At 49.4% G+C, this 19,019-nt stretch overlaps 1 protein-coding gene across 2 annotated transcripts in view; it reads left to right on the top strand.

The window, feature by feature from the left end:
* The window catches only part of LOC118585682 (phospholysine phosphohistidine inorganic pyrophosphate phosphatase), a 97,930-nt gene that overhangs the window by 25,882 nt on the left and 53,029 nt on the right, over nucleotides 1–19,019 (top strand). Inside the window, exons 4-6 of one of the 2 annotated variants that reach the window (XM_036190546.1) lie at nucleotides 6,783–6,846; nucleotides 8,579–8,671; nucleotides 15,254–15,345. In XM_036190546.1, the coding sequence (XP_036046439.1) occupies nucleotides 6,783–6,846; nucleotides 8,579–8,671; nucleotides 15,254–15,345 (249 nt within the window). The remainder of the gene's footprint in view (nucleotides 1–6,782; nucleotides 6,847–8,578; nucleotides 8,672–15,253; nucleotides 15,346–19,019) is intronic. The other variant, XM_036190631.1, reaches the window with a different exon arrangement.

Consider the following 19,019-nt stretch of genomic DNA (forward strand, 5'->3'; position numbering starts at 1 on the left):
GCATTGACCAGCTAGGCAACACTGGACCACGGAGCTATATCCCCAGCCCTGCTAGCATCTTTCCTTACCCCCGAGATAGCACATGCTCATTGAAGAAAACTTAGAAATCACAGAGCCTCAGGAGAAAATGAAAGGTGTCTGCAGTCTGTCTATGCAGCACCAACACCAACATTGGGGTGTATGTCCTCAGATGCAGACATTCATCCAATGCTACGAACAGGACTAGATTGAGAGTCACCTGAGATGCACACTTCTGGACCTTTCTGTGACTGTATTTGTAGAGAGGTTTAAATAAAGAGGGAAGACTCATCCTTGGGGCTAGAGAGTTGGCTCAGTGGTTAAGAGCCCTGGCTGCTCTTCCAGAGGACCCGGGTTCAATTCCTACACCTCCATGGCCGCTCACACCTGTCTGTAACTCCAGTTCCAGGGCTTCTGACCCCCTGTGAAAAAGGGAAAAGAAGGACGCGACTCTGCACCAGCATTCCCTGCTCTCTGCTTCCCAGCATTTCCTTCCTTCCTGGTGATGTATCTGGTCCCAACAACAAGGAACCAGTGTGGGAGTCAGGCTTGACCTTGCTTTGACTTGCTTTGTCACATGTGGGGTTTCTTGTGTGTGTGTGTGTGTGTGTGTGTGTGTGTGTGTGTGTGTACACTTTTGCATGTGTATGGGTACATGTGTGTATATGTGAACGCACGCATGTGTGTGCACATCAGGAATAGCATCCTCCATCCATCTTCCACATTATTCAGTGAGGCAGCATCTCTCAATCAAACACAGATCAAAGGTATGGTCCAGCTTGTCGTGGGGGTCTCTGCCTTCCAAGGCTGGAATTACAGGTGGGCCACTATGTCTGCCAGGCATTTATGTGAGCTGGGGATGTGAACTCCAGTCCTGTACTGAACTCCAGTACAGCAAAGGTTTCAACCACAGAGCCATCTCCTCAGGCCCCTGTGGCCTGTTTCTTACAGTCAACAAACAACAGCTTGTGAATGACTTGGTTCACCATGACCCACTGTTTCTGTGACTTGGTTATCTGCCCTGTGAGTGTCCTGGGGTTGTGTTCAGTGATCCCTAGTGTTGGACAGTGAGGTTGTGTCTTATTGTCTGTGATAGTAAGCGATGCTTGAGTGTCTTTGTCACATCAGATGTTGTCCTTAGAGACCACTAAAGGAAGGCTTTTAAGGGTTATTTTTTTTCTTTTCTATCCTTTTATTTATTGATTTTGATGCAGGGTCTCACTCTGTAGTTCAGGTTAACCTACACTTTCAGCAATCCTCCTGCCTCAGCCTCCCGAGTGCTGTGATTACATGTATGAGTCACCAGGTCTGAGTCATTTTGAGTTTCATGATGCGTGCTGCCCAGCTCGTTTCCAGAAGACTGTACATGTCTAGTCTGGTCAACAGAAACAGTATTAGAAGTTCAGAATCTCACACTCTGGAGGTGATGGGATGCTTTGGGGTTCCTGCCTAGCTTGGTAGACAGCAGGGCTTCCTGCTGGAAGTATTTCCTGCTTTGGTGACTGGGCCCTCATGCCCATTAATCTAGGCACACTTGGCCTGCTTAACTTACTGACCTGAGCCCTGCCCTTGGGTATTTGAGTTGGCAAACCTCCACCAGAAAATGTGCATAATGAAAAGGCAATATTGTAGGTCATTTATGTCAACACATTTTCCTTTGATGCAGTTTCATCATTGCTAAAGGTTGTTCCAGACTGCGAGTAATGGCTTGAATAAGTACGTTGGTGAAAAAGATGAACACAGCAGTTGCTTGCTCTTGGCTGGGGGAGATAACTGCAGCAGACTCAGCAGGAGGTGAGGGCTGATCTGATATGAGCGGGGCCTCCAGCTCCCTAGATTTTGACTCCGGTGAAGGGTGGGCTTGTCACAAACCCAGACAGAGAAAGGGCTCAACAGCTTCCAGAGGGTGGCAGCTTCTCCAGGCTGCCCAAGGACCCAGGAAGGGCTCCTGTCACTACAGTCAAGGCTGGGGTGTCTTCCCTGAGGGTGGAGGGAGGCAGGATGCCCCCCTCCTCCAGATGGAGTGATTTACATTTGGCATCTGTGTGGACTGAGAGAGGGAATTGCCTTTGTAATTTCTCCTGTCATGCCGCCGTCAGAAAATTAAGCTGTTTACTCTACAGACTATGGAGGTTAATGGCTCTTCTGGGAGAGGTCAAGTGGTCATTTTGCAGGGAGGCTGGACCGAGGAATCAGAAACGGCGGGAGAACGAAGCATAAAATCAGATCTGACTGCTCCCTGTGCCCCGATTCTCCTGGTAGCCACAGTGGCCCTCAGTGGCTGGAGTGCCCAGGGCCCTCTCAGGCCCACAGCGGGCCACACTGTGCCATAAAGGAAGGAAAACTATATCCAGTTGCTAGAGAAGGGTTGTAAATTAGATGCCTGTTCGCTGTCCCTCTTAAAGGGAACTCACAGTATTTATAGCTAGCAGCTGGCTGCAAGGTGGATTTTTGTTCTCCTGAATGAATAAGAAATACAAGCCAGGTGGTGGTGGCACACGCCTTTAATCCTAGCACGCGGGAGGCAGAACCAGGTGGATCTCTGTGAGTTCAAGGCCAGCCTGGGCTACCAAGTGAGTTCCAGGAAAGGCGCAAAGCTACACAGAGAAACCCTGTCTCAAAAAAACAAAAAAAAAAACAAAAACAAAAAACAACAACAACAACAACAAAACAGAAAAATGGTGTGCTCTATAAGAAGCAGCCCAGATTCAGTCTAAAAAAGAAAGTAAGCTGGGCGTAGTGGCCCAGGCCTTTAATCCCAGCACTCGGGAGGCAGAGGCAAGTGGATCTCTGTGAGTTCCAGGCCAGCCTGGTCTACAGAGTGAGTTCCAGGATAGTTAGGGCGATTACATAGAGAAAAACTTGAAAAACAAAAACAAAAATGTCAGAAAGAAAACTGGGAGAGGGTGGCTGGGGATGTAGCTTGTTTGGTAGAGTTCTTGCCTAGCATTCACAAAGTACTGGGTTCCATCCCCAGCACCACATAAACTGAGATAGTGGGCACACCTGTAATTCCAGCACTTGAGGGTGGGGGTGGAGGCAGAAGGACCTCTGTGAGTTGGAGGTCTACATAGAAGAGTGTAGTGGGACCCTGTCTCAAAAACAAGTCTGTGTTGAGAGAGGGAGAGGTGGGGTGGGGATTAAAAGTTTTCATTTTAGCCAGGCAGTGGTGGCTCACACCTATAATCCCAGCACTCTGGGGGAGGCAGAGGCAGGTAGATCTCAGAGTTTGAGGCCAGCCTGGTCTACAGGACAAGTTTCAGGATAGCCAAGGCTACACAGAAAAATCCTGTCTCCAAAAAATCCAGAGAAAAAGTTTTCAATTTGATTTCTGAAAATCCATTTTCTCTGGCTCAGAAGGTCATGCTTTGGCTGTATTTCAAGTCACCCAGTAAATCCAAACACCCTGAAATTAATTTAGAATAAACCTCTAGATCCAAGGCTAGCAGAGCTGTGTTCCAAGGACTCCTTAGGGGTGAGATTTCCAAATGAGAAGGGCTTGTTCCAGTCCATCCAGTCTCCTGTGTCCTCCAGCTAGCCCTGGGGTAGTCTGAAAACCCCCAGAATCCTTAGCTGCAAACAGCTGGACCCCTTCTAGTTCTGTTTTGGAAGTTTCTGTTTGCTTCCTGGCGAGCATCTCCTGTGCTGAGTTAGGTCTGTTCCCCTCTGTCCTCTGCTTAACCCATTCTACTCATCCTTTCCTTTGGGAGGACCCTGATAATCCTCTCCTGGAGATCTTTCTCTGGGTTATAGCCTCGGGGAGCCTCCTGAGGGCCCTTGCCCAAAGAGGATGGCCCAACTGTGGGTGCAGAGGTGGGCCACTGTGGACCCCTCAGGTGCTCTGGTGATCCCAAAGTGACCCCTGGTCTTCACACTCCTTCCCCTCACTCATAGAGTGACCTGCTCCCCCTCAGGGCACAGCTTAATCACCTCTTCTGAGGGATGCCTCTATCACCCTATTCATGCAGCTCACCGTGTCTGTGCTTACAGTTTCTCCGTGGACACTGGGAGTCCAGGGGTGCACGCCAGGTCTGGGCATGTCCCTGAGTCCTGCAAAGAATCCTGCACGGAGTAGGGTCAGGCACCTACCACCCAGACGGCACAGCACAGCACCAGTGTCTCCCTCTGCTGGCCAAATTCTGTTAATCATTCTCCAGTTTTTTGGAACTCTGGACCCTGGCTCAGGAAATAGTCATTATAGTTCATTGTAAAAATGGGGGGGGGGGTGAAACAAACACTTTCAAGTAAGTGTTTGTATGTCTGTCTGTCTTTCTATTTGTCTGTGACTGTGAGTGTAGGCATGTTCATGCCAAGGTGTGCATGTGGAGGTCACAGGTGTATGTGTGTCTGTCTGTCAGTCAGTGTAGGCATGCTCATGCTAGGGTGTGCATGCTGAGGTCACAGGACAACCTCAGCTGTCGCTCTTCACCTTCCGCCTGCTTTGAGACCAGGGTCCCTTTGTCGTTTGCCAGGCTAGCTTCTGGGGCTTTTCCTGTCTCCACCTCCCATCTGGCGCAGGAGTACTGGGGTTACAGATACATGGTACCACGCCTGGGTTCTAGGGATCCTGGGGACCCGAAGGTCTGCATGCTTGCACAAGTGTCTACTCTCTGAGCCCCCTCATCAGACCAGGGTAAAAGCTGTCGGCGTGCAAGCACAAGGGCTGGAGTTTGGGTCTCCAGAACCCACACAATGCCAGGTGGGTGTGGCAGGCCGCCTGGACTTCCAGCCGTGTAGAGATGGGGGATTCCAAGAGCAAGCTGGCTTGCAAGACTAGCTATATCAGCAAGCCCTAGATTTGACTGAGAGACCATTATCCCAAAAACAAAAAATAAATAAGGTGAAGGAGTGGTCTAGGGCGTTCCCGATCCTAGCCTCAGGCCTCTGCGTGCACATGCCGCACATACACACATACATGTCACCACTCTAGAGGTCGTGGAATCTTGGAGAATGGAGCCAGTAAATGAGTCGGACTGAAGTCTCATGCAACAGCCAGCTTTATTCAAAGCATCAGACAGTTTATAGTCTGAGGGTTAAGAAGAATCGCAAGAGTAAAGTTCTCATGAGTTCAAGCTGTGTACAACCACAGGGACAAGCTGCATGTGGCAAAAACCTGTTTTTCCATAGAGGCATAGAAAGGACGGACCATTTAAACATTTTATTGAATAACAGCAGCAGGCAATAATGAGTCATCTGAAGTCAACTCAGTCCTGCCCGCTATATCTGGGAGGAACATGAAAACAGTCCAAGAACAATTCAGTGTTTTGCAGAAACTGAGGTCACAAGACTCTTGTCTTGTTTTCTCACAAGCACTCAGAATTCCCCTCACATAGCTCCATTCTTTTTTTTTTTTTTTAAGATTTATTTATTATGTATACAGTATTCTGCCTGCATGTGTCCCTGCAGGCCAGAAGAGGGCACACCAGATCTTACAGGTGGTTTGTGAGCCACCATGTGGTTGCTGGGACTTGAACTCAGGACCTTTGGAAGAGCAGTTGGTGCTCTTAACCACTGAGCCATCTCTCCAACCCAACTCCATTCTTAGACCATGTTCTAACACACACACATGAAGAAAAAAAAAATTCTTGAGATAGGATCTGCAATGTATCCTAGACTGGCATAGAATTCACAATCCCCCTGCCTCAGCCTCCTGAGTGCTGGATTACAGGAGTAGCACCACCAGGCCTGGGGCTTGTATTCATTTTTCCACTGGGCTCCTGTCTCAGGGCCTGTGTCTCAGCTCCAGTGAACAGCAATTTGTAGTAGACTTCTCCAGTCCTATGTTGAGTGGTGTTTGTGTTCTGGGCCTGTCAGGAACTTTGTGTCTTATTTTGTACAAGCTTCACAACAGCCCGGATATGGATGGTTCCTTTCTTTTGTCCATTTTACATGTGAGGAAGCTGAGGTCTAAAGGCTTACATAGCCCAAGGCCCCTGCTAGGAAGCAGAGGGGATCTGAATGTGGAAGCCAGCCTGTGTGTGTCTCTCTCTTCTCCTGTCCTCTGCACACATGCTTAGCTAATGTCCCCTGCTGGACACAGAAGGAAGAGAAAACTGACAGAGATGGTCAGACCTCTAAATAATTCTAAACTCAGATCCCCGTACCATTCCTGGGCTTCAGTGAACCTTGTCTCTGGAGCATGATGTGTAAGCCACCTTCTTGCTTCCTTATGGTCACAAGGCTTTGCTCAGAGAGAAGACCCAGGTAGGGATGACTTTGCAGTCAGGACTCCTTGTACCTCAAGGCCTTGGTCTGATGTGGGGTAGGCAGTGGGCACTTGGAAGAGCAATGAGAGTATCTTAAGGAGGGACGCTCCCAGAGAGCCTGCATTGTCCCTTTGGTTGGGAAGACATTCTTGTCATCTCAGGGAAGCAGCTGGTGCCTGTGAAACCTGGCACCTTGCCTGACCCCAGCTAACAGGAGATGTGGCAGGCTGCTGTGGAACTAATGGAGTTCTCTCCTCAGGCAGCAGTTAAGGGTTAATTATTAGCAATTAGGGAGTCAGCACATGCTCTGGGGGCCCCGCGGTCACTTGTCTTCCTCTGTGTTGGTAACTGGATCCATCTGTCCCTCTTGGGTCCCTGGCTAATCATTGCGGTAGGGTGCCTACAAGGCTAGCGGCTGGATGATGCATGGTGTCCTAATGCTGCTGGCCCTCTGGTTCTGCCATGTGGCCTCCATCAGTCACTCTCAGCATGGCGTCAGTACTGCCCTGCACCTGTGCCTGCCTCTATGTTCACTTTTCCCCTTCTACTCTCTTGCAGACGCTACTACAAGGAGACCTCTGGCCTTATGCTGGATGTTGGAGCCTATATGAAGGCACTCGAGGTACCTGCCCTGGTTCTGTCCCATGCCCTCTTCAGGCTTTCTGGAGAAGAGGGAGGAGCCTTGCACGCCTCCTGTGCGTGCTTCCAGCCACACACTCACTCCCTCTCCTCTGGGGTTGGCTCCCCCATTGCCTGGGTTATCACACAGTCAGTTATGTCCTCCTCTTACCCCGACCCCAGCCAACCTCCTGCTGCTCTCTCCCAGCATGCTCTTTACCACTCTTCTTGGGCTCATGGCTGCCTCCTTCCTGGCCCCGTGACACCTCAGGCTTGATGGGACACCACCCCTACCCCCCCCCCCCCCCCGCCTTGTCCCTGAGATGACCCTCCAAGTTACAGAACCATCTGTGGCCAGACCTCTGGAGTCCACTGTGACTGTGGCCAACCCCCTGCCTCGATTACTACTGTACCACATCCTATCCTCACAGTTGTATCAGCTCCTGCCAACCTGTACCCAGGTGGGAAGGGTGGGCAGATGTGTAGTTGGTTTTTCTTTTTCTTTTTTTTTTTTTAACTCTTTGGGGGCCCACCCCTCCAGCTCCCAAATAAATACATGGAGACTTATTCTCCATTATGAATGCCAGGCCTTAGCTTGGCTTGTTTCTAGCTAGGTTTTCTTAACTTAAATTATCCCATCTAGGGCTGGAGGAATGGCTCAGAGGTTAAGAGCACTGACTGCTCTTCCAGAGGTCCTGAGTTCAATTCCCAGCCACCACATGGTGGCTCACAACCATCTGTAATGAGGTCTGGTGCCCTCTTCTGGCCTGCAGGGATACATGCAAGCAGAACACTGTATACATAGTAAATAAATAAATCTTTAAAAAATTATCCAGGGGGTGGAAAGGCCTGCAGGCATACAGGGAGGCAGAACATTGTATACATAATAAATAAATCTTTTTAAAAAAATTATCCCATCTACCTTTTGCCTCTGGGCTTTTATCTTTCTCTATTCTATACACCTTTCTTTACTTCTCACTCCATGACTGGCTGTGTGGCTGGCCCCTGACATCCTCCTCTCCTTCTCCTTTTCTCGCTCCTCCTTCCTCTCCCTTTTCTTCCCTCCCTTGTTCCCTCCCTCCCTCACCCTCACCCACTTGCCCGCTCGCCCGCATTTCTCCTATTTATTCTGTCTGCCTGCCAGCCCTGCCTGTCCCTCTTCTACCTAACTATGGGCCATTCAGCTCTTTATTAGACCATCAGGTGTTTGGGACAGGCAGGCAGAGTAACACAGGTTCACAGAGTTAAACAAATGCAACATGAAAGAATGCAGCACAGCTTTTCATCATTAAAACAAATGTTCCACAGCATAAGCGGATGTAACACATCCAAAACGAATATTCCACAGCACAGGTGGGTGGATTGAATCCTGGACCCCTCAGGGGAGCCTATGATCTACTTGGAGGTAGGTAACAGGGAGGGGCAGGATTGTAGCCGAACAGGCAGATGATAGCCCTGGTCCCCTGTCCCTTGGGAGGCTTATGGCTTTGCTAGGTACGGTCTGCCACTTTGCTGTGGGCAACCTTAGAGTGAGTGGCAAAGCTGGGCGTAGGTGTCTTAAGCATTCTGGGCTGCAGCCTATTGTGGAATTGTGATGCTCTTGTCTGTGAGATGTTTTTGAGGCCCATAGCACCCTGCGTTGTGAAGGGCTTCACCCATCCCCAGACAGTCTTTCCCATGTTTGGTCCCATTCCTGTTCCTGATCTTAAACCCATGCTCTGTCTTTTCTTTGCCAGTATGCCTGTGGTGTTGAGGCTGAAGTGGTCGGGAAACCTTCCCCCGAGTTCTTCAAGTCGGCCCTACAAGCCATAGGTGTGGAAGCTCACCAGGTAGGAATGAACGGCAGGATTCCCTCTTCTTTAAATGTTTAAAAAGACATTTACTTACTTTCTTCCTCTGGGTGTGGGATGGTGTCCGTTCATTCTCTCCCTCCACCCTGTGGGGTCCGGGAATCGAACTCAGGTCATCAGGGTAAGCAGCCAGTGCCATTACCCACTGAGCCATCTTTCTGGCCCAGAACTCTTCTCACTGAGATGATGAGATAATAAGATGGTTACTCGCCATGTGTCCCAACAGCCAGACCACACACACTCTCGTCTTGTAATGTTTTCCTCCCTCTTAAAACACAAATGTTTTCTTGTTTTCTGCGTGTGTGTGTGTGTGTGTGTGTGTGTGTGTGTGTGTGTGTGTGTGTGTAAGTTGCAGGTGCACGTGTGCCACAGTGTGCATGTGGAAGGCAGAGGACAACCTCAGGTTGCCTTGTACTCTGAGATGAGGTCTTACCTGCCACTGCATAGGCCACGCTGGCTAAGCCGTGAGTTTCCAGGGCTTCTCCTGTCTCTGTCTCCCGTCTCAACATAGGAACGCTGGGATTACAGATGTGTGCTGCTGTGCCCAGATTCTCTCTCATGGGACTCATGTTCGTGCAGCAAGCACTCTTCCAGCTAAGCCATCCCCTCAGCCCCAGAGAAGATTTGTTACTGTCATGTTTTAAAGCAAATCTCAGGCCAACTGGATCCTTTCATGTTAAAATACTTCCTTTAAAACGGGTCATTTTAACAAAACCACGAAGCAGTGAGAACCCCAGCACACAGAAAGGTGAGGATGAGCCTCGTCGTGACTCCTTAGGGCCACGAGTCCAGCCCCATCATCTACTATGGCCACTAAAAGAGAGAAACAGCAGGAAACTGCAAGTGTTGATGTGGAAGAGCTGGAGCCCTGTGACCTGGCAGGAGAACTGCTTTAGCCCACCAGTGCTGTGAGGGAAACTTGGGTGATGAGCCTGCTGTCTGCCCCCGTGATCACACTCCGAGGTGTAGACCCAGCTGAACTGAAACCGGTGGTCAAACAATACACTTGGAGGGCCTGAGGGGAGCTCACTCACCTAACAAGAATGAAGCCCTGGATTTGAGCCCCACAACCAGAGAGTCTTCTAAAACCACGTATCAATGATGATGGTAGCTGTTTTTACAGTAACTAAAAGGCTGAACAGAACTCAGGTGTCTGCCCATCCCCTAAGAATGGGTCAGCCGCATGTGTCCCACTCGGACAGTGAAGTATCACTGAGTCATAAAGAGGAGGGATGGACCATGAACATAGTCTGCCAAGGACAGGAAGCTAGGTGTAAAAGTGTGCATGGAATCCTTTTATAGGGCTTGTCCAGAACAGGCAAGCCCGCAGCGGCAGAGACAGTGGACTAGTGGTTTCCAGAGGTTGAGGTGTGGGCCCGTGATGAACATCGTCGGTTCATGAGTACCTGGTCTCCTGTGGGTGATAAAAATGTTCTAGAGTCGAGACTGGCGTGATAACACAGTGGGTAAAATCACCTACAGCCAAACCCGATGGCCAGGCCTCCCAGGGTGGAGGGACAACTGACTCCTGGAACGGGTCTTCTGACCTCTGCGTGCGTGCGTGCGTGCGTGCGTGCGTGCGTGCGTGCTGTGGTGCACACCTGTGCTTTGTGCCTGGCACTTGGCCAGCTCGTGCAGTCTGAATTTAAACACGGTACCCGTGCGTGCGTCTCCCCCACTGTCCTTCTCTCCTGACTCCGGCCTGCAATTTTGCTGAAAGGCTTGCCAGTGTTATTTAAATATTGGGATGTGTAGACAGAGTTTCATATAACTATATTATGCACACACAAGTAATAATCCCTGGCTCTGTATTTGTGTGTGTGTGTGTGTGTGTGTGTGTGTGTGTGTGTGTGTGTGTGTATAGGTGTGCATATGTGTGCTTTTAATGGAAATGGCCTGGGGAGGGCTGCAGGCTGCTCAGGTATCTCTCTGGTCGTGGCACACCTTAACTGTTCTGAGCTGCCCTAATCAATAAAGTCATCGCTGCTATTCCCTTGGTGATGGCTCTGCAGAGGTATTTAGCCTGAGCTCCCTGGTGGCAGCCCCCAACCCAGTTTCCACTACATTTTTCCCCTGAACAGCCTAGAAAGAGCAGAGGACTGGGCTTACCCTAAATGTGTGGAAATTCATCGTCTTTAGAGGTAATCAGGTCCTTTCAAGGGTCCAGAAATAAGGAGAATAGCATACCTCAAATACACATTTTTAAAAAATCACATTAAAAAAAAAAAAAAAAAAGATCCTTGGCTTTTGCCATGTTAGTGTTTGTCCTTATAAATGTGCCAAGCCATGGTGGAAATGGCTTAGTGAGTGTCACCTCTGCATTTGTGAGGTGACTGGAAGCTGAAGGTGTAAATATCCCTTGAGGACTCTCCGTGCAGGGTGTGTGCCCTGCTTGCCCCACTGTGTCCTTCCCTGTGACGGGGGCATACTCTGCCCAGCAGAGTCCAGGGAGAGCTGACAGCTCACGAAACACAGACTTTCTTGGGAAGCCCTTGGGCCCGGGAAGCCTGTCCTCCAAAGCATGTCACCTGTTAGGCTCCATTCTTCTGAGCACCCAGGATGGTGAAGGAGAGACCTGCAGGTATTGAAGGAGCCAGAGGATCCCCTCTTTTAGCTCAGACTGTCTTCACCTCACTATTTAGCCAACGATGAGCTTGAACTTCTGATACTCCTGCTCCGTCTCCCTAATTCCATGATCTCAAACCCCTGTACCCTTTGCTGCTGGGGGAATAGGAACACAGACTTCCACACACACTAGACAAGTGCTTTGCCGACTGACCCACATGCCCCACACCAGAGTCCGATTTCCAAATCCAAACCCCAAAGCCTGTCTTGGAGGGTGACAGCCCCCTGCAGCTCTCTGCATTTCTGGGTTCTCGTGGAGTACAGTCTTTCAGGTTTGAATGTCTGTCTCCCCTGTATCGCATCACAGTCAGAAAGGAGTAAAAGCCAAGCCTGACAGGTAGAGCTTTTTATTTCCCCCGACAGTGCACCTCTTGACCTCCATCTTCTTGCCAATGATTTTTTAAATCCTAAATGATTTGGCAATAATTGCTCCTCTCGGTGTGATTATTGTCCTTCACTGATGGTAAATCTGGAAATTCCCCAGGGTTCTGAGAGCATTTTGGTATGCGGAGCCCACAAGCTGGCCCAGACAGGCTTCACTGCACACCCCACTGGCTGCCCCATGTCTAGCCCCAGTTCCCTGCCACCCACATCTCTGCTTCCCGGGGTTCTGCCCCATGCTGGCATCATGTCATCATCCTAAGCATCTATCCCACAGATGCTCTTCCATGTGATAGCACTTCCTCCGAGGGATTAGATTTTTTCAGAAACCATCTCTAGGAGCCACATCAACAAATAACCAGCCCGAAAGGATCCAGAGAAGACAATTCCCACTGTCTAGTTGTATGTGTGCAAGCACGTACATAACAGTTTGTTTTGAGGCAGTATTTCATGTGTCCAGGCTGGCCTTGAATTCACTGTGTAGCTGAGGATGACCTTGAACTTCTGATCTTGCTGCCTCTATCTCCTAAGTCCTGGGATTACAGGTACAGGCCACCACACTTAGTGTATACAGTGCTGGGGGTTCAAACCCACAACCTTGTGTATACTAATCAAGAACTCTAGTGACTGAGCTATAGCCCTGGCCCACGTGTACACAACTCTGCTGTCCTCCGAGGCAGGGAAGGTGCCAGGCATGATGTGCAGTAGTTGGCATTTGCGCTCCATTTCTAGGAAGCCCAGTCACACAAAGGTCCCAAAACCTTTGGCAGCGGTTGACGCTTGAGTCGGAACCCTTGGGTGTTCAAAGGCTGAATCAACAGTTTTAGCATGGCTCCTGGAAAGGGGGCCAGCAAGCCTAACATGAAGTGTCTGGCCATCTGTACCTGAGGCCACTTTGTGCAAGTTGTTGGGTCCTAAAGCTTTGGAGTCTTGAGCCCATATGTCACTGTACCCCAAGCTGTCCCACTACAGCAAATAGATGTCACTGGCTGGATCTTCCCAGGTGGCTGGATGGTTTCTACACTGCTGTGTGAAAGTTGGTAGAAAACAAAACAAAACAGAACCTCCACTCTAGCTCTGAGCAGTGTCCCCCAACACTGACCGCCTAGGAAAGGTTCTGTGTTTTGTCAAAGCTGGGCTCTTGCCACTGGCACCAGGATCTGTTCAGAATTGCCTTAAACTGACTTTTTAAAAATTAAGTGAGTCCCCACTAGTTTGGCTGGCCGTCTCTGTAGGGTTCCCCATCATGATCTTGATGCCCCTTCCTCATAGAATCCCTCTTCTCTCTCTTCGACTGGACTCCTGGAGCTTGGCCTGATGCTTGGCTGTGAAACTCTGCATCTGCTTCCGTCAGTTACTGGGTAAATGGAGGCCTATGATGACAGTTAGGGTATTCACCAATCTGATTATTAGGTTAGGCCAGTTCAGGCACCCTCTCCACTATTGCTAGTAGTCTAAGGTGGATTCCTGGGAACTTCCCTAGCACCCTGTGTCTTCCCGTTCTCCTGATGTCTCCCCATGTCATGTCTCTTTCCTTGCTCTCCCACTCTGTCCCTGTTCCAGCTCGACCATCCCATCCCCTTATGTTCTCATGACCAATAGTTGTGGATCCTCCATGGGACTGGACTAGGTCCTCTGCATAGGCGAGACAGTTGTTTAGCTTGACCTGCTTAAGGGGCCCCAGCAGCGGGATCAGAATTTGTTCTTGCTGTATGAATCAGCTTTTTGGGAGCCCAGTGCCTATGGTGGGACACCTTACACACATTGGTTCACGGGGAGGGGCTTAGACCTGCCTCTGCTGAATGTACCAGGCTCTGCTGACTCCCCAAGGGAGTCCTTGCCTTGGAGGAGGTGAGAATGGGGGATGGGTTGGGGAGGGGAAGGATGGGAGGCAGGAAGAGGGAGGAGAGGGGCACCTGTGGTTGGTATGTAAAATGAACAGAAAATTTTTTAATACTAATAAAAAAGAAAAATAAATAAAAATTAAGTGAGTTTTAAAAGGAATTTTGGTGCATTACTACAAGTGGAAGACCAGAATGTCTTCCCATACTATTCTAGGAGTAAACACCATATGATTATCTGGGGACATTGATGGAAATCAGCTTGTCACCAGTATTTGTAACTTATCTGTGAAACACAGACAGGAAGGAGGTGGAGGAGAGGTCAGAGAAATCCAGTGAGGATTTTCAAGTGTGCACTGGTCCCTGGCACCCCTTGGCCTCCAACTGGTCTCCTCTCTGCTAGGCAGCGCTGCTCTGCTTCCTTTCTGTGTCTTCCTTTACTGTTTCTGCTTCCCTCTGCCCTGCGGTCTGTTCCCCTCCTCACGTGTTGCCTTCCTAGTTTTAGGACCTATAACCACACACGAATATAAGTGCACACATGCATGCGTGCATACACACAAGTGCACGCACACACATATACAAATACACACACTTATGTGTATAATTTCAATTTCAGATTCTGCTTATGAGAGGAAACATGCTGTATTTGCCTTTTAAAGTCTGGCATATTTTGCTTAATGCAATGATTTCCAGTTGCACCCATTACAGGTGCCTCCGTTGATACCATGACACTGGAGACCAAGCCACCAGCACGTAAACCTTTGGGAGACACCCTCAAACCGTGTCCAAACCACAGTGGCTGCCTCTTTGCTGTGTCCTCACGTGGCCTTTGCTGCGCTTGTCTGGAGACAGCTGTGGGGTCTCTTCCTCCTCCAATAAGGACCCCAGTCACACTAGGTCAGGGCTCTACCCTTGACCTCGTGGTATCTAAAGGTGCCATCTCCAAGTACTCACACTGGGGTTCAGGCCTTGCTGACTTCGGAGGGTACAACTCAGCCCATGATATCCTCCCCACACATTCACCGTGAGAACACTGAAGACAGGGCTGGGCGGGTCACAGATTCACCTCACCTGCTTCCTGTGCCTGGAAAGACATACCCTCCTTGTTGTTGAGAATTGAGAACTGCTGTTTCTGAGAACTTGCCTGGTTTGGGGGGGTTGTTTCAGGTGGGAGGAATCTGTCCCACAGACTGCTTCTGAAACCGTATCCAGTAGGCAAGTATTTCTTGTGTGTGGTATGTGTGTGTGGTTAGATTTTGGTTTTTACACATAGTCACTTGACAATTGAAAGCAAAACCTTTTGAAATGGAGACTACACAGACTTGCCAGACACTGACTTAGTTTTCACAACACACTCACCTGACCCCAGAGGAGCATTTAGCATCAAGTAAAAGGCAGTCTGCTCTGTGTGGAGGCAGGTGCCCCTCAAGGCGCCAAATCACTTGGACAGCTGCTGATTGATTTCACATGGAATAAATAAACTGGTCATGGCCCAGGGGAGGGGAGGGCAGGGCAGGGCAGCGGGAGATAGATTCAAGGTGGGTTGACTTTAAAATCAATACAATGACAATATTATCTTGTTTAATTTGTATGATGGGGGCTTTAAACATCAAATCAAGCAGTTTATTATGTCAAGAGAAGGAAACAGAAAGATGAAGAACCCAGGAATAAAACTCTCCTGACATAACTTCTGAGCATATTTCCCCACTGACAGGCCATCATGATTGGCGACGACATCGTGGGGGATGTTGGCGGCGCCCAGCAGTGTGGGATGAGAGCATTGCAGGTGCGGACCGGAAAGTTCAGGTCAGTGCCCACGGCCGCTTCGTTTTCCTGCTCTTCTCTGGACTTTCACAGGGTGACAGCCTCCTCGTCTTGGGGCTTTTCTTTCCAAACAGTATGTGGACACTCATGGCCTTATCTGTAGCTGGCCCCTAAGGACCCGGAGGGCTGACCTCTGTGGTGGAAGTCACTGTCCTCCGTTGTGTGGTGGTGGTGAAGCTGAGCAGCTCTTGAGGCAGAGCCTGGACTTCGAGGCAGATGTGAATCTGTGCAGAGCGAGGATAAAGAGGCAGAGCTCTAAGCTGGGTGTTGGTTGTGCACGCCTTTAATCCCAGCAAATCAGGAGGCAGAGGCAGACAGATCTCTGTGAGTTCAAGGCCAGCCTGGTCTACAGAGTGAGATCCCTGAAAGTCTCAAAGCTACACAGAGAAACCCTGTCTCGAAAAACAAACAAACAAACAAAAAAAGGCGGAGCCCCAGGGAATCGGGTGGAGCTCACCATGCTCCTTTGGGCAGTGTGCTCAGAACTCTTGCAGTCATTGAGGTTGCACCTGGCCTCACGCCATCTGGCTGCCTCCCTTTTCTTTTCCTCCTTCTCCAGCCTGTGAGAGGCCCAGAGACCACAGAGAGCTGTCAGGGGTATGCTGGGTCCGAAGTTTATGACCAATGACTAGGAATTGGGCATTTGGGTCTGCCCTCTGGGGACTGGGCTGTGACTTGCTTCACCATTGAGAGTGTCTCATGCCGCAGCCGTGTCTTGCTTATTTATTTATTGCTTAATAATTTTTATTACAATTACATAATTTCTCCCCTTCCTTCTCTCCTGCCCCCATGTTATGTTTCAAGACAGGCTCGCATGTAGCTCAGGCTTGACTCAAACTTGCTATGTGGCCAAAATTGATCTGGAACTTCTGAGCGCCACCCCCTCCCCACACCTCTACCTCTCAAGTGTTGGGATTGTAGGAGTGTATCACCATGCCTAATTTATGCTGTGTTGGGGATCAAACCCAGGGCTCTGTGCATTGTAAGCAAGCATTTTACCAACCAAACCGAATCACTAGCCCCTGCCTTACTTGTTTTCAGTGGCTTCCATTGTGGCCAGGCCATTCAAACAAAGTACCATTTTGTCGGTGCTAGAAAGACTTGGTGAGAAAGGGGGTGTCCACACTCCTGGGGTCCGGGGTCAGAAGCCACTTCGAGACTCCCTGGGTGGAAGTATCTTTGAAACCCCAGCATCCCTGAAATACAGACTTTCCTTCCTCCCCAGCCTCACTGAGGAGGCTCTCATGGCTCCATTGGTTATGTGTGGCCTGAGGGAATTCTGCTCAGAGGCTACAAAAGCATTTCTCCCAAGTGCCCAGCCTGCCCGTTCTTGGTCTGTGCGCACTGTTGTAAAACATAGTACCACATTGCTGAAGACAAGAAATAGAGTCCCTCACGGTTCTGAAAGCTGGGAGTCCAAGATCAAGGTGCCAGTAGGTCAGTGTCCCATTCCAAGATGGCTCTGGATGTGTCTTCCTGTATCCCCAGAGGAGGCGGGATCATGAATCCTAACATGTGCAATAGGAAGCAGAGAGCCCACTCCCTCAAGGCCTTTTCATGGGGTATCCATCCTCATGATGAAATGCCTCCCCAAGGCCCACCTTCCAACACTGTTGCACCAGGAATTTGGTTTCCAACACCACATTCAGGCCATAGCAGACTTTAAGATCCATGATCCCTCCTTTCCCTGAGAGTTGGAAAGCCTGATTCTGCTTTCTCCTGGCCTGAGGCTCCTCATTGGGCTGTGGGGCTCAGCACCCTTCTGTGGCTGCACTGTTTATGGTGGTGCCCCTGCTGCTTAGCTGTGGGAGCCCAGCTGGCACATGTTCAGTGTGTGTTGCAACTTAGTGGTCAAACAAGTGAGTAGCATTTTGTTTTTGAAAGCCTAGAAACAGGATTACTCTAGTTTATTAAGGGAAACTTTTTTGTTTTTGTTTTTGTTTTTCGAGACAGGGTTTCTCTGTGTAGCTTTGCACCTTTTCCTGGAACTCACTTGGTAGCCCAGGCTGGCCTCGAACTCACAGAGATCCACCTGCCTCTGCCTCCCCAGTGCTGGGATTAAAGGTGTGCGCCACCACTGCCCGGCTAAGGAAAACATCTTAGTTGAGGAAAATGTGTCCTTGGTTGGGGCCTGTCTGGCCAGTCTAAACCTATGTGGCCCATGTACTCAGAATGCACTGTGGCTTTGCTCTTGGCTGGAACAAACCTCTAGGCTGCTGAGTCTCTAAGGAAGATCCCACACACAGTAGGGAGACCCACACATGAGTAGGATTATGAGCTACACCCACTCTAGTCCCCCAGGTGTAGGCCCATTGCAGAGTCCAGACATCTCCATGCCATTCAGAGGGAAGTGTCAGTGGGGTGGGGGTGTAGCTCAGTGGTAGAGTGCTTACCCAGCGTGTGTGAGGTCCTAGACCCAATTAGTCCCCAGGACCATAAAATCTAAAATCAGCAAAAGGGAAGTGACATCCACCTGATGGAGCTTGCACTTGGAGAGAGAATTCCATCTGGAGACCACCCGTTGGTCAGACAAGCACATGACTCATGTTTTGGGTTTTCCTTTATTACAAAAATGGGATTATACTGTGCCCCGTGCTTTTTTCTAGACTGTTTTATGGCATCTTTCTGTAACTGTAAAGTTCTGTCTAGTGCCTGGCACATGCCAAGTCCTTTCTGGTAGCCCAGGGTGGTGATCGTGCAGCTGTGCTTAATTACCAACAGGCTTCTGGAAACTGACCACTTGCCCTGGTTCCACAGGACAGGGCTTGTTTGTAAGGAGGCAGATCCTCCTTTGCTAGCCTGGAGAATGACAAAGTAAGAATCTTAGTTCTTACAAGGGAGCAACTGAGTCACTATAGTTGGTTGGGGTTTTTTTGTTGTTGTTTTGTTTCTTTACTCTCTACTCTTTGAGGGGCCACCACGCAGCTCCCTAATAAATACACACGGAGACTTACTATTACTTATAAATGCCCGGCCTTAGCTTGGCTTGTTTCTAGCCAGCTTCTCTTTTTTTTTTTTTTTTTTTTTTTTTGAGACAGGGTTTCTCTGTAGTTTTGGAGTCTGTCCTGGAACTCACTCTGTAGCCCAGGCTGGCCTCGAACTCACAGAGATCCACCTGCCTCTGCCTCCCGAGTGCTGGGATTACAGGCATGTGCCATCACTGCCCGGCTCTAGCCGGCTTTTCTTAACTTGAATTATCCCATCTACCTTTTGCCTCTGTGCTTTTATCTTTATCCTATATACCTTTCTTTACTTCTTACCCCATGGCTTGCTGTGTAGCCGGGTGGCTGGCACCTGAAGTCCTCCTCTCCTCCTTCTCTTCTCATTCCTTGATCTCCTCTTCCCAGATTTCTCCACCTATTTATTCCCTCTGCCTGCCAACCCCGTCTGTCCTTTCTCCTGTTTTGCTGCTGGTCATTCCGCTCTTTATTAGACCAATCAGGTGTTTTAGACAGGCAAAGTAACATAGTTTCGCAGAGTTAAATAAATAAACATAAAAGAATACAACACATCTTTGCATCATTAAAACAAATGTTCCTCAGCGTAAACAAGTGTAACACATCTGAAAATACTATTCCACAACAGATCACCCACAGTGAGGCTATTCCAGCAAGAGGCTCAGTTTGTGCCGTTGTTCGTGAGTGTTGAAAGGATGA

The sequence above is a fragment of the Onychomys torridus genome, chromosome 1, assembly GCF_903995425.1.
Source record: "Onychomys torridus chromosome 1, mOncTor1.1, whole genome shotgun sequence".
NCBI classification, from domain to species: domain Eukaryota; kingdom Metazoa; phylum Chordata; class Mammalia; order Rodentia; family Cricetidae; genus Onychomys; species Onychomys torridus.